The sequence below is a fragment of the Crocuta crocuta genome, unplaced genomic scaffold, assembly GCF_008692635.1.
Source record: "Crocuta crocuta isolate KB4526 unplaced genomic scaffold, BGI_CrCroc_1.0 scaffold1177, whole genome shotgun sequence".
Taxonomy (NCBI): domain Eukaryota; kingdom Metazoa; phylum Chordata; class Mammalia; order Carnivora; family Hyaenidae; genus Crocuta; species Crocuta crocuta.
Genome location: NW_027527921.1, coordinates 179,591 through 194,297, shown reverse-complemented (window position 1 = coordinate 194,297; position 14,707 = coordinate 179,591). Strand labels below are relative to the sequence as shown.

Here is a 14,707-nt window from a genome sequence, read left to right as displayed (position 1 = left end):
AATAGGCATAGGGCGCAGGTCTATTGGCTCAGGGGCAAGTACTGGGGAGGGGTGCAGTACACCATGAGGACACGGGGGCCCCACCAAGGCTGGATGGCACCTTGGGGGCTCGTCTCACTAAGAGATGAGCTGGGCAAGGGGTTTCAGTGCTGAGTAGGTCCAAGACCAGGAGCCAGCTGGTACTGCCCAGTGCATGCACCAGAAGGACTTGACCCTCTTTGTGTAACAAGATGTCCTGTACCATGCTGGTGCCACAGCTGGGCTAGCAGCTCAGAGTCCAGTCCAGTCTCACAGGTGCACCCAGTCACTCTGGTTCCAGGATACTGTCAGAGGGCTCAAGGGGCCTGGGCCTTGGCCAGCGGGGCTGGTTGGGAGACACTACTGGGGCCCTGGTACTGTTCAGGTTCATCCCAAAATCTTGTTACAAAAGAACCCTCAATTTCAACATGAGAGTTCTCTCCTACAGAATGTCTAGCCACAAAATGAGACCTGTTTCTGTGTGTGGTTAGCAGAAACAAGGGAATAGAGATTCTCCCAGAATCCCCAGTGGTCATTTAGGGCCCAGCTGACAGGGAACATGGCCTGGAGGCTTCTGTATGGTATTTGCTTCTCCAATCTGGTTTCTCCCTGCCTGACTTGTACCACCCTGGGGCCTGAGATGAGAGCCAGGCTCTATCAGGCAGTCATTGATCCTGTGTTACCCCCTGCTGGTTACTCTGGGAAACTACACACTAGGCCAGATCTTGCCAGGCACCAAGGACTCAGGGAAGACCTACTTTCTCCCACAGATACCCAACACTACAGACGAAGCAACTGAGACACAGTGACTGGAACAGAGCAAGGGCCCAACACATAACTATTGAATTAATGAAGGAAGGGAGGAAATGAATTGCAGCAAATAACTAACAAATGATCCTTCAAAATACAGCATAAAACCTAAACACCAATATTTGTTGAGTGCCAGGCATTCAGCCAGGTGCAGAGGGTGCCCTCTGGTGTGGCAGTGGATAGGAAACCCACACTAATGACCACCAGGAGGAGAGCTGGCTGAGTCCTAACTACCCCAGCAAACCACACAGGCACACATATTCCCATGCTCAGTGACGAAGCTGAGGCTTTGACAGGCTATGCTACTGCCCAAGGCCACACCCTGATTGAGAGTGCGATCACTGAAGTGGATGCATTCACCCCACCTGGAGGCCCAGTGAGGATACTACCTAGGACACAGCCAGAAGCCACCCAGAAGCCACTGTGTTCAGAGTTCCCCCAGGCAGACCTCTTGCGGTGTCTGGCACACTGTATGCCTCCCTGTTCCTCCAGCTATCCCCACACCCCACTGCTGCACATCCCTCACCAGAGTGTCCCAGGCCTGCCTTCTAGACATGCCACAGACCATGAGCAGCAGCCAAGAGATCCTGTGACAGAAGGCCGAGGTTCACCGCTGGGGCCCCCAGTGAGGCTTGTCAGAACCACACAACCCCTACTCCTCATGGTGGGCCCAGTGGCTGTGGATTCCAGAACAACTTTGCAGGAAGGAGATAGGGATAGGGCCCTTCCCACCAGAACACAGATCGCCATAGAACTTTCGTAATCAAGACAGTGTAGGACTGGCAAGGGCTAGACAAGAAGACCTAGAAACAAACAAAAATCCAGTTCAGGTACCTTCACCAGCTAAATGTAAAAAAGCAAAACTCTTACACTTTTAGGACAAAATAGGGCAGAATATCTTCATGAGCTCTTAAGCAGTACCAAACACAAACACATACACACACATGCAGACATATATGTGTGTGCATACACATGCGCACACACACACAAAACTGCTGGGCCAATGAATTAGCAAATAAACAGTGAAAAGTCATGCAAAAAACCCAGGAAATGGTATTTGCAGTGTACGTAGCCAACAAAGGATTGGAAACTAGGATATATGAAACACTCCTTCAAATCAATAAGAAATGGAAAAACAACTCAACAGAATGTGCTCAGGTTCCAGGGAGGCACTCGGCAGGAGAGGAGACACAAGCGGCGCCAGGCAGAGGAAAGATGCCCCCTCTCTCAGTCACAGGGGACAGCAAAGCCACATACAGTGAAACAGCACAGCACACCATCAGATTGCTGGTGAGGATGGGCACCAGACTCTCTCCTGGCTGGAGGAGGGTAAGCTGGGAAGCAATTGCAGTGTCTGGCCAAGCTGAAGGCCATTCATTCTCTGCCCCCCACAAGGATGATCTCCTCCAGCAGAGGCTTTGGAGGGACTCCAGGAAAATCTGAGCGGGAATGCTCAGGATCAGAAACAACCAGCACGTCCCATTAGCCAAGCAGGAGTAAGCGTACGTTCAAACACCAGAAGGGCACACCATAGATAAAAGAGGAAAACAGAGCCCATGACACAACATGGATAAATCTTGAAATTGTAACATTAGGTTCTTTAAGTCGCAAGGGGATATATTCAGTAAGATCCATTTACACAGAGTTTTAAAGCACATAAGTCAAGGGGTGCCTGGGTGGCTCAGTTGGCTAAGTGTCCAACTTCGGCTCAGGTCATGATCTCACGGTTTGTGGGTTCAAGCCCTGCATCAGGCTCTGTGCTGACAGCTAGCTCAGAGCCTGGAGCCTGTTTTTGGATTCTGTGTCTCCCTTTCTCTCTGACCCTCCCCTGCTCACGCTGTCTCTCTCTCTCTCTCAGAAATAAATAAAAACATTAAAAATTTTAAAAAATAAATAAAACATGCAAGTCAAGATCTCCAAATAACTACATCCATGGTAAAATACAAAGCCATGCGTTAGGGATATAGTCAGAAATTATTGGTGGCTCCAGGGAGGGCAGAAGAAAGCGTGCTTGGTGGAGAGGTTGGGGGGCTCACAGGGTGCTTGGACTGCCATTACTTTTTTTAAAACAAAAATCTCAAGCAAATATGAAATATGGCAGTATGTTAAACTTAATAAAGCTGTGATGGTACTCGAAATTTCTTATCAGTGTCTCTGTATTTCTCTGAAGGCTTAAACAGGTCACATTCATTTAAGAGAGCTGGCTGACCCTCTGGAAAACAGTGTGGAGGTTCCTCAGGAAACTAACAATAGAACTCCCCTATGACCCAGCAATAGCACTGCTAGGCATTTACCCAAGGGATACAGAAATGCTGATGCATAGGAGCCCATGTACCCCAATGTTCATAGCAGCACTCTCCACAATAGCTAAAACATGGAAAGAGCCTAAGTGTCCATCAACAGACGAATGGATCAAGAAGATGTGGTTTATCCATACCATGGAATACTACATGGCAATGAGAAACAATGAAATCTGGCCATGTGTAGCAACATGGATGGACCTTGAGGGTGTTATGCTGAGCGAAATAAGTCAGGCAGAGAAGGACAAATATCATATGTTTGCACGTATAGGAGGATTAGGAGGAACTTGACGGAGGAACAAGGGGGAGAAGAAGGGCGGAAATGGTGGGGGAAAGGGAGAGAGGCAAACCATGAGAGACTCTTGAATGCTGACAAAAACTGAGGACTGATGGATGTGGGGGGAGGGGGGAATGGGCATGGAGGAGGACACTTGTGGGGATGAGCACTGAGTGTTATGTGGAAACTAATTTGACAATAAACTATTTGTAAAAAATAAAATAAAATAAAATGAAAAGAGAGCTGGCTGGGAGCTCCACACCTCAAGGAGAGTTCCTCCATGGTGAGCACAGGGCATTTACTTAGTTCAGCCCTGAGCACAGGAACTTCATAGACACCCCAGTATTCCAGTGGCCCTCAACCATGGCCTCAAGGGAGAATCAGCCAAGGTGCATTTGAGAAGACATGTATGCGCATTCCCAGAAACAGATTTTGTTGGCTTGTGCTAGGGCCAGGGATAAGCAGGTCTTTAAACACACACACACACACACACACACACACACACACACACACACACACTATCAGAAGCTTCTGTCATCTGGCCCAGCCCAACTGGCAAAAGGCATGCCTCCCAGATGAGCAGCAATCCCAGGTCCCCAAGGGCTCTCTCTATTTGGTCCACCTCTCTTCACCTGATCCCATAGTTATCTCTCCCTGGGATCTCAACTCAGAGAGCGCTCACATGTCGATTTGATGTTTATGGTATATTTCGTGCAGGGTAATACACTACATGCTTGATGAGCATCTTCTCACTTGCCCTCACTTCAAGTTTTCAAGGCAAGTAGTATCAGCCTCACCTTAAAAAAGAGGAAGTAACTCATCCAGGGGCATGCAGGGAACCAGGGGGAAGGGCAGAGAGAACCTAGGGCTGTGTCACTCTTGGGCTGCAATGCCTTTTTGCCCACCTTTAACTTAAGGCACCCCCTTTAAGACCTTGATATCATGCCTCTTGGAATAAGCCCTCCATTTAAAAATGTTCATTGCACGATGTGACAAGGCAATGTCATTCTGACACGAGATCTCAACCCATGAGCTGCAGCGGGTGGGTGGCCTCACCCTGGACTCCGCATGTAATTAGCAGGAGTAGTCAGCTGAAGGGGAAATTGAGCCTAGGGGCAGAGTGGCCTTTGAGGCAGTCCTTCTTTAATCCTTAAACATGCTATAGCACTTCACAAAGGAGGACATTTACAGGGCTATAATCATCAGGGAAACACAAATTAAAACCAAAATGAGATACTGCCACATACCCACCCACCAAAATAGCTAAAATAAAGAGCCAGGAAAGATCAAGTGTGGGTGAGGATAGAGAGCATGTGGAACTCTAAGACACTGCTGGTGGGAGTGTAAATTGATATAACTATTTTAGAAACTCATTGGTAGTATCTTCTAAAGCTGAACATAAACTTATCCCTAGCAATTCCCCTCCTAGGTATGTCTCAAAAGAAACTCATCTATGCATCCATCCAAAGACATGACAATGTTTATAGACACTATTCTGGGTATTCATACACTTGAAACGGTTCAAATGTCTGTTGGCAACAGAGCGGATAAATAAACCGGAGAATTGTATACTCATATAACATGAATACCACACTCCAGTGCAAATCAGCAAAAACCATACGTGGATCTCAGTGGTAAACGTTGAAGAAAAAGAAAGCCAGAAACAAGATATTTCAGTCTATATGTTTGTACTGACGTAAAGTTTAATAAAAGGCATAAACTAATCTATGGTCTTATGAACAGAAGATACTGTTCACCTTTGGGATGAGGGGTAGTAACTCCATTTCTTAATCTGGGTAGCGATTTGATGGCATGTCCTCTTACTACAATTTAATAAAGCCTTCATGTATGATTTGTGACTTTTTGATATGTATGGTATACCTTAATAAAAGCATAACTTTTTATAAAAACGTGCTTTAGACCATGATCTGCAGCAGGGCACATGAGTGACCTGGAGTGGAGACCAAGGGGCCGCCTGAATGCCCACTGAGTGCCTACCTGAAGGAAGCTGGGCCACATGCTTGAAAGCCAGGTGCAGGTTTTCCCGACAAGCTGACTGAGGGTCGTTCAGCAGGTAGGACAAGGCAAGGATGACATCATGCTTTAAAAAGCCCTCTCTGGGGAAGAGAAGTCAGGTTTAGACATAATTAAGACCATGCCCAGAGAGGATCCAGTAAGAACCAAGAGGAAGTTGCCCACCCACAACCCTGCCTGGAGCCTGAGCCTGTGCTGGTCGGTGTAGACCACATCCCTCTGGTTTCCTGAGAGAAGAAAAAGTCCAGAGGTGGACAATATGTTACAGAATCCCTAGAGGCCAGGAGAGCAGAGTGGCTTGGGTGAGGGTGGAAAGAACCACGCGCTGGAATCACGTAGCTCTGCCCCTTCCTTAGCTAAGACTCCAACCCCTCTTTGTGCCCCTTCATCCTTCCTTTCACTCTTGTGAATCTGTAAAATGATGAGACAGCAGAGCCTCACAACTGACCCACCCTGATCAGGGCTCCATCCAGCAGGGCACACCACCCCCCATGCTCAAGGCTCCGCAAGCCCCGCCCCTCAAAGTGCCTGCTTCTTCTCCCAGCTGAATTGTGACCTTGCCAACAGCCAGATGCTTGCCTCCAAACCTATGTATGCCTGTTATGCTTGTTGTTATAATTATATAAGTTAATTAGCTATTAGGTAAGCCAATTAGATGTGAGAAGTTTTATGGGTTTTTTTTTTTAATTCCTTATGAAAACAAAGTTGATTCAGGAAGACTCAAAAGTGAGTCTCAAAAAAAAAAAAAAGAGTGAGCCGATCGTAAAAGATCGTAAAAGAAGGTTTTTACACGCAGATTACTCCATTAATGTCTGAGTTCTCCACTCTATCTTAAAGAAACCAAAGCTGTAAATTAAAATGATGTTACAGGTGTGATTTAAGCAAGAGATGACAGGAAATGCCAACCAGTGGGCAGATAAGCATAGCGAGACTCGACCAAGGTCATAGCAGGAAAGTTTGAAGTCCCCAGATACCAGGGCTCCTGTCCCCTACATAGTCTCCTGTGTCCCCCATGCCCCCAAGACCCCCATGTCCTGTGTCTACCCTTCTCAGTGCAAAGCGTATGAATTGGGACTCTCACTGTGGTACCACGTCCCCATATGCACCCTGTTTGTTCACAGTGACCTGTCGGGCCAGGGCCGCACATGGAGGATGCTAATCACATCCCGCTTTGGGGACCTGATATTAGAACCCAGAGGTCAGGGGGACTGAGAGACTGAGGCCACCATCTGGAGATGGCCCTGAGTGAGTGGGTATGTGAGTTCATGGAGACTATCTGCAGGAAGAAGGACGCAGCAGTCCCCAAAGACAGGAGTACATGGTGGCCACCCAAGTCAATGTGAAGCAGATGTTCCTGGGCTGAACATTTGACGTGCACTACCTCATTTGACTCCCTGCTCTGACAGGCAGGTGCAGATGAGGATAGTGAGGCAGAGAGAGCTTGGGGAGAGCCAGGACTGAGCAACATTGAGTTTTGTGAGGTTCCCCTGACATCCCTGAAAGGATCTCAAGCTTCTGTAAAGAGGCCTCTGTCATTTACATCAAAGAAGCCTGGAAACACTGAGCAACCTGCCCTTCTATTCCTTCTCTCTGGGCATGTGCACACTGGACATCAGTTGCTGGGAAGGACTGGAGGGCTGTTTGTGATTCTCGGTTCTGTTTTCTTTCTTTTCCTTTTTCCTTCCTTCCTTCCTTCCTTCCTTCCTTCCTTCCTTCCTTCCTTCCTTCCTTCCTTCCTTCCTTTCTTTTTGAAAGAGAAAGAGAGGGAAGGGGAGGGGCAGAGGGAAAGAGAATCTTATGCAGGCTCCATGTCCAGCCAGAGCCTGATGTGAGGGTAAATCTCACAACCATGAGATCATGACCTGAGCCGAAATTAAGAGTCAGATGCTTAACTGACTGAGCCACCCAGGGGCCCCTGGTTTCTGTTTTCAATACCAGGTAAACCTAGTGATCCCAGGTCTAGAGGGTGAGCTGAGCTGATACGGGAAAGCACCCCCATCCTCCCCTGATACACACATAAACTGATAGACAACAATTCAGAGTGCTCAAAGTCATCTAAGGGCATGCAGTGTGGCTCCAAAGCATGACAGAGGTTTCCAGAGACAGCTGCCCACCTGCCCACGTTATGGGTCGCCATGATATAGAGCACCTCAGTGGTCTTTATCCGCACCATGTCATTGTTATCCTTCAGCAAAGCTTTCAGGCTCTCCAGGCAGCCTGCAAGGCACAAAAACCTTTGAACATTTACCATTCTCAGAAATCAATGAACCTAGAAGTCAACAGGTAAGCCAATGTTGGGCAGCAAGAGACAACCAGAGGCTCCACTGCTTTGGGGCCTCAGGGAATCACTTACAAGATATTTCAGAGTATATAAGATATACAGAGTGTATAAGATATACAGTAACTTGTATCAGTTACAAGATATTCAGAGTCACCAAAGGGGTCTCTTTGTGCTAGAAAGGCTCAAATCAGGGGACCATTTTATCTAATGCCCTGCACACTTCCGACCAATGCCTCCTCTCACAGCCCACTGCAGAATTAAGAAAATGGCCTTTGCCTTTAGACAGACTGAGGGGCCAAATTCTCATCCCTGTCCCAAAGCAGTCCTACCTGTGAATGGGCTACACCTAGGGATGCCAGGTTGAGCAAATAAAAATCCTGCTTTATTTATTTATCTGGCAACCCTAACCTCATTCCCTTCCTCTGAGCCTCTGATTTTCATCTGTTGGTTTTCTGATCTTCCCTCCTGAAGCAGGTGCTACTAGGATTAAGATAACACAGGCACTGCACTGGGGTGTTGCTGGCCCAGGGTCAGGCTTATTAAATAGCAGCCCTTATTGTTGAAGCTCCACCCAATGTCCTAGCTCCTGGTTCTAGGAACCCCAGCCAAAGCTGGAATTAACTAGCCCTTCCACTAGGGCTGGAGGGAGAAGAATCAGTTCATCCAGCACTGGGTGTTATATGGAAACCAGCTTGACAATAAACTATTTGTAAAAAAAAAAAAAAAAAAAGAATCAGTTCATCCATCATGTGCCTGGTCTGGGAAAGGTGTGACCATGCCATGAAAGTCACCTCAAGTCTTATTTTGATAATTAGAAAAGTGGGACACAAGGGACATATAGCTCCCAGATATACATGTGGTTTTAATAAGGTGTGTCTATCTTTTGTGACAGCTTTGTGAATGAGATACATAAGCAGAGCTGTTTGGTGGATTTGTGGCCACCTGGTTGAGCCATAGCAGAGGGAGCTGATTTGTGGTTCTGGGTGGTACAGACTGGTGGTGTCTGGGCAAGTACTGACTGACCAGCCAGGAGGGATGCAGTGAAGGGGCCAGGTCACCTCAGTCCCTCCCGCCTCGAGCCACTGTCTGTCCATCCAGACCCTAGTTATGGTTACCCAGGCTGTGACGTTCTCACCTATGTCAATGGCCACGTAGACATGCTCAGGGTCATGCATAAGGTCACACAAAGCCATGAGAGCTTTCTGCCTCATCAGCAGGTCCTCTGACTGCAGCTCCTTGTTCAGCTTGGGTAGGGCCCGACAGCCATAGGCAATGGCAGCCTGGGTGGGGTTGATGTCAGGTGGCAAGTACATGGAGATCCGGGCATGAGCCATCTTTCCACGCCTGCGAGGGCAACCTTCTAGCTTTCAAAACAGAGCTATGCAGAAACCACTGATGAAGAGAATCCAAAAAGTTGTTGTTATTACTACTGTCATTTAGAAGCTACTTCTCATTCGATCCTCAAAACTGTAAGGGTAGCCAGGTGGATACTTTTACTTTCATTTTACAGATGAGCAAACTGAGGCTGAGAACAATGAAAGAATCTTCTCAAGATCACAGTAAAGGTAAATAGCAGCCCAAATTGCAAACTCCAGAGTTCTCCCGAGAGTAATGACAGAGGAAACCACTAGTACTTCACAGGCTGGGGACTGTAAAGGCACAAAAGACACAAAACGAAAAAAGCAAACACTAATATGGTCACCATATGTAGTACTTATCTTATGCCAGCAATGCCTAGTATCTAATTCAACCACTCCGGAAGGAGGGGACTTGTGTTATCCCAAATTTACAAAGGAAGTAGTTGAGGCTTAAGGGTAGAAGTTTGCTTCAGGTGGTGGAACTGATAAGGCCAGGAGCCAATGTTCAAATCCAGGTCTACCTCATTTGTCCATTAGGGACCCATATCCAGATGCTCCTGACACAACCACAAAAAAGGAATTGAGGATAAAGTGTGATTTATTTCTATTAATTACAAACATACACACTTTGAGCGACTATAGGCAGTATGGCTCAGTACAGCTGACCCTTGAACAACACAGGTTTAAACTGCATGGGTCTATTTACACGTGGATTTTTTACAATATGGTACTTTTTTTACATAATATACTTTTGCATAAATACTTTTTTACATAAATACTTAACGTATTTTCTCTCCCTTATGCTTCGTTTTTTTTTTAGTTTATTTATTTTGGAAGAGAGAGAGCACACACCTGTGCACACAAGTGGAGGAGAGGCTGAGAGAGAGAGAGACAGAGAATCCCAAGCAGACTCCTCATTGTTCGTGTGGAGCCCAAAATGGGGCTGGAACTCACCGACCTGAGTGAGGTGAGATTATGACCTGAGCTGAGATCGAGTAGGATGCTTAACCTACTGAGCTACCCAGGTGCCCCTATGCTTTTCTTTTTTAAAAAATGTTTATTTTGAGAATGAGAAAGAGTGGGGGAGGGGCAGAGAGAGAATCCCAAGCAGGCTCCGCACTGCGGAGCCCAACATGGGGGCTCAATCTCATGACCCATGAGATCATGACCTGAGCAGAAATCAAGAGTTAGATGCTTAACTGAATGAGCCACCCAGACGCCCCCCTTTAGTAACATTTTCTTTCCTTCAGCTTCCTTTATTGTAAAAATATAATATATAATAAATATAATATACATGTTGTTTATTTTATAGGTAAGGCTTCTGGTCAACAGTGGGCATACTAGTAGTTAAAGAGTGACTCAGAAGTAATATGTGGATTTTCGACTGTGAGGGAAGGGTAGTGTTAGCACTCCTAACCACTAGGTAGTTCAAGGGTTCAACTATAGTTAAGAACAGGCTCCAGACTTGGGCTGTGGGTGGCCCTTGACAAGTTACTTCTGTCTGTGTCTTTCTACAGCTGCAAAAGGGAGGTGATAATAGCACCTCCTTCACTCCCTCCTAGAATTGTCATATGAACTGCTGCTCATGGGCCTGCCACACCAGGCTCTGGACACGTCCTCTGCAGTTACTATTATAGTGGTGGTGGTTACTTCAATTAGTCGCAGTGACAGTCCCAGCCCTGTAGGAATGGTCAACTCCAGTAAAAGAGGTGAGCCAGACTCTGATTCTGGGCACCAAGTGACCAGGGAAAGAGGGTAGGGGGCCTACCTGGAAGGGACGCGGCCATTTCTGGACTCCCCTCACAAGAAAGAGTGGGTGCTGGGGACAGGGGCCTGGTCTCCTCTAAGGACCTTGGGTTCGAGAGTCCAACCAGATGAGAGAGCCCTGGGATAAGAGGACGTGAGCCCAATGCGAACCCGACTGGATGGGTCTGGGGACCCCCTGTTCCCTTTGGCATCCGCTGGCTCACCTGCCTCAGCGCGTGGTTCCGGAAGCGCACGCCGTTGCCAGGCGACCAGGTTGCCAAGCTACTCCCGTGGCGTCCTCAGGGCCTGCCGCGCAGGCGCAGGGTCCCCGGCTGGGAGGAGCTGTGAGTGGGGACAAAGATACTTTACAAGGTTACTGTGAGGAACAAAGGCAGCTCAGCTTTGTTCATAGTAAAAAAAGGAAGGGAAGGGAAAAAATGATTGTACGCTCTGAATTGAACATTGCATGCCTTTAATCCTCAGAGCAAACTCGTGAAGTGATAACTCCCAGTTTACAGACAGAAACTTCAGAGAGGTTCAGTACCTTCGTTTAAATCACACAGGCCTGATCCCGGGACTATCTAGCCCTGGCCCATGTTCCTTGATCTACTTTCTGACTACCTGATAATGACACTGATCGGCTCCTGCAGTGGACACAACACATTGTTGGTTGGAGTAATTGTTCTTGAAAGCAAGCCAGACCCAGCCATCACCTGCATAAAACCCTCCTGTGGCTCCCCCCTGGTCTCAGGACAGATTCCAAACTCTTAGCCTGCCACTTAAGGCCCAGGGTCATGGCCTCCTTAAGTTATGCTGGGTTCTAATTTCCTAAATGGTCAACTCTTTCCTGCAGCCTGAGCTTCTTGTAACACTGACCACCTCTGTCCTTCACGACACAACTTGATGTACACTTCCTCCATGAAGCCTATCCTCTCCCCAATTCCAGGTTAGAAAATGTTCCTGCAGCTTAATTTTCCCATTGGCAAACTTTCTCCTCTAATTCGCTATTTATTTCTCTGTTTCGTCCTGCAGACTCCAACTTCCCTCAGAGTGGAGACCACGTCATTCCTGTTTATGTGTCTTTCCAGTGCCAGGAATATACTAGAAGGCTTTCAGTAAATGTAGAATAAATGAATGGTTAATGGGCTTGAATCAAGATTTATAGTCTACAAAGCACCTTCACCATCTTGTGTGATCCTCACCACAAACCCTTGAAGTAGAAGGTCAGGTTCATTTTATAGCTGAGTAAAATGAGGCATAGGAAGAGGTAGAGCAACTCACATAAGTCCACCCCCTAAGCCTGAGTCTTCAGCACTGAAACTTAACAAAGGCACCAAGCATTAGCCTCCAGCACATTTAGCTTTGAAATGAAGATAACTAACCTAGATCTGTTGTCCCAAGGATCCCATATGGTGATGTGGAGATCTGCCCCCTAATACTGTATTTCCAAGGACCCAGTCATAAAAGATCTCTCTAAGCCAGAGCCTCTTAGCTTTTTTAGGGAGGTGGTGTAGAGAGCAGTGGACTAGGAGTTCAGGAAATCTGCGTTCCAATTCTAGTTCTAACTCACTGGGGAAATTCTTTTGATTTTGTGAGCCTTAGGTTCCTTATCTGTGAAATCAGGGAGCTGAATCAAGTTGATTCTCAAAGCTGGGAACCCTAGCTAGGCCTCTCAGAATCTGGTTATGGAGTCTTTTTTTTTTTTTTTAAAGACTTTTTTAAAAAACATTTATTCAGTTTTGAGAGAGAGAGAGAGAGACAGTGTGAGTGGGGGTGGAGTAGAGAGACAAGAGTGAGAGAGACACAGAATCGGAAGTGGGTTCCAGGCTCTGAGCTGTGAGCACAGAGCCCCACATGGGGCTTGAACTCATGAACTATGAGATCATGACCTGAGCCAAAGTTGGACGCTCAACTGACTGAGCCACCTAGGTGCCCCCACAGTCCTTTTTTTTTTTTTTTAAATTATCCTTGTATTTTATTATTTTCAATCTCCTTTTTGTTATGTTTTTAAAGATACACATAACATTACGTGTAACATATATGTTAATTTATGAAACAAAAATATAATAATCGTCTGTGAATTCACCATGAGAACATTATCAATGTCTGCATCCTCTTCCCTATCCCCATCCTCCTCTCCAAAGCTAACTACTCTATCATTTTGTGATTACACAGTCTTACAAGTGCCTCTGGAGGCCATCTAGCCCACAGGCTTCACTCTTCAAACAGAAACTAGCATATAGGAGCTCAGTGATTCAAGTCAGCTTATAAACAGCCATTAATTACAGAAATTAATTATAAAATGAGCTCCAGAAGCCAGGCATATGATATTCAGGCATCATTAGATTCAGAACTACACAGATTAAGGTCAATAAATGGTAAGCCACTGTAGGGGGCTGGACTCCAATTAAATGCCAATGCTACAGCAAGAGTTTTTATGCCCTGAATGCAGAGAGGAGGAGGTGTCTGGGGGAAAGACTTGAAGGAGGGAAGCACACCAAAATAATCAAGACTGACTTTGTAGGGCCAGAGATGGGGGATCTTATTATTCTTTGTGTTCCAAAGTGTTTATTTTCACTTGAGTTATTTATTCAATAGGCAATATAGGCACATAGAGGGAAATCTAGAAAGTATGAAAGTAAAATGTCTCCCTCCTTCCTCAGCCCCCAGCCAACAGGTTGTCTTCACTTGTACCTCTGGTAGCTTTCCAGAGCTAAGCTAAACTTATACAAGTAAATATGATTCAAACAATGTTCTCCACCTTCTTTTTTTTTTCTGATTTAATATTCATTCACTCACTTAACGTTCACTAAATGTCTGGTCTGTTTATTTTTATTTTTATTTTTTTAATTTGATCATGACCTTATTTATTTCTAGGAGAGAGAGAGAGAGAGAGAGAGACAGCGTGAGCAGGGGAGGGTCAGAGAGAGAGGGAGTCACAGACTCTGAAACAGGCTCCAGGCTCCGAGCTGGCAGTCAGCACAGAGCCCGACGCGGGGCTCGAACCCAGGAACCGCGAGATCATGACCTAAGCGAAAGTCGGATGCTTAACCGACTAAGACACCCAGGCGCCCCCAGGCTCTGTTTAATCAATACAATACATGGATGAAATAAACACAAACACCTCTGCTCTCACTGCTGCCAGTGAGGGGAAATAGACAACATAAACAATAAGTTATATAATATGTTAGAAAATAGTAAGTGCCTGGGAGAAACAGAGCGGAATTAGGGGTTGGGAGAATGCTGCAATTGTGTAAATAGGCTGCTTTGGAGAAGTCTCATCTAGCGGTGTTATCCAAACAAACTTGAAGAAGCTGAAGGAGGGGAGCAATGTGAATATCTGGAGAAAGAGCTTTCCAGACCTAGGGAACAGCCAGTGTGCAAACACCCCAGTGCCTGGTGTGTTGCAGGAACAGTAAGAAGGCCAGTGGAGCCTGTGTGGTATGGGGGGATGGGGAGTAAGCAGGTGACAATCAGAGAGGAGGGGCCCCTGGGTGGCTCAATTGGTTGAGCACCTGACTCTTGATTTCTGCTCATGTCATGATCCCAGGGTCATGGGATCAAGCTTCACATTGGACTCCGAGTGGAGCCTGCTCAAAATTCTCTCTTTCTCTCTCTCTGCCTCTCTCTCCCCTGTGCTCTCCTCTCTCTAAAATAAAATAATAATAATAATAAAAAATCATTTTATTTAAAAAAATTTTAACATTTATTTATTTTTGAGAGACAGAGAGAGACAAAGCACAAGCAGGGTAAGGGCAGAGAAAGAGGGAGACACAGAATCCCAAGTAGGCTCCACGGTCTGAGCTGTCAGCACAGAGCCCCATATGGGGCTCAAATCCATGAACGTGAGGTCATAACCTGAAGTCAGACGCTTAACAGACTG

General features: G+C 46.4%; 1 protein-coding gene and 1 long non-coding RNA gene across 4 annotated transcripts in view; one reads left to right on the top strand and one right to left on the bottom strand.

Moving 5' to 3' along the window:
* RSPH14 (radial spoke head 14 homolog) overlaps positions 1-14,707 on the bottom strand; it is a 100,106-nt gene that overhangs the window by 68,011 nt on the left and 17,388 nt on the right. The window contains exons 2-5 of one of the 2 annotated variants that reach the window (XM_077749262.1): positions 11,049-11,166; positions 8,856-9,112; positions 7,554-7,656; positions 5,404-5,522 (exon numbers count right to left, since the gene is read on the bottom strand). In XM_077749262.1, coding sequence (XP_077605388.1) covers positions 5,404-5,522; positions 7,554-7,656; positions 8,856-9,054 — 421 coding nt within the window. In that variant the 5' untranslated portion in view covers positions 9,055-9,112; positions 11,049-11,166. The other variant, XM_077749257.1, reaches the window with a different exon arrangement.
* On the top strand, positions 11,120-11,976 carry LOC144219308 (uncharacterized). Of its 2 annotated transcripts, XR_013331370.1 has the most exons (3): positions 11,120-11,168; positions 11,678-11,770; positions 11,857-11,976. It is a non-coding gene; the product is annotated as an uncharacterized LOC144219308 (long non-coding RNA). The 2 variants fall into 2 exon arrangements; XR_013331369.1 differs by lacking the exon at positions 11,120-11,168 and having other exon boundaries at positions 11,266-11,770.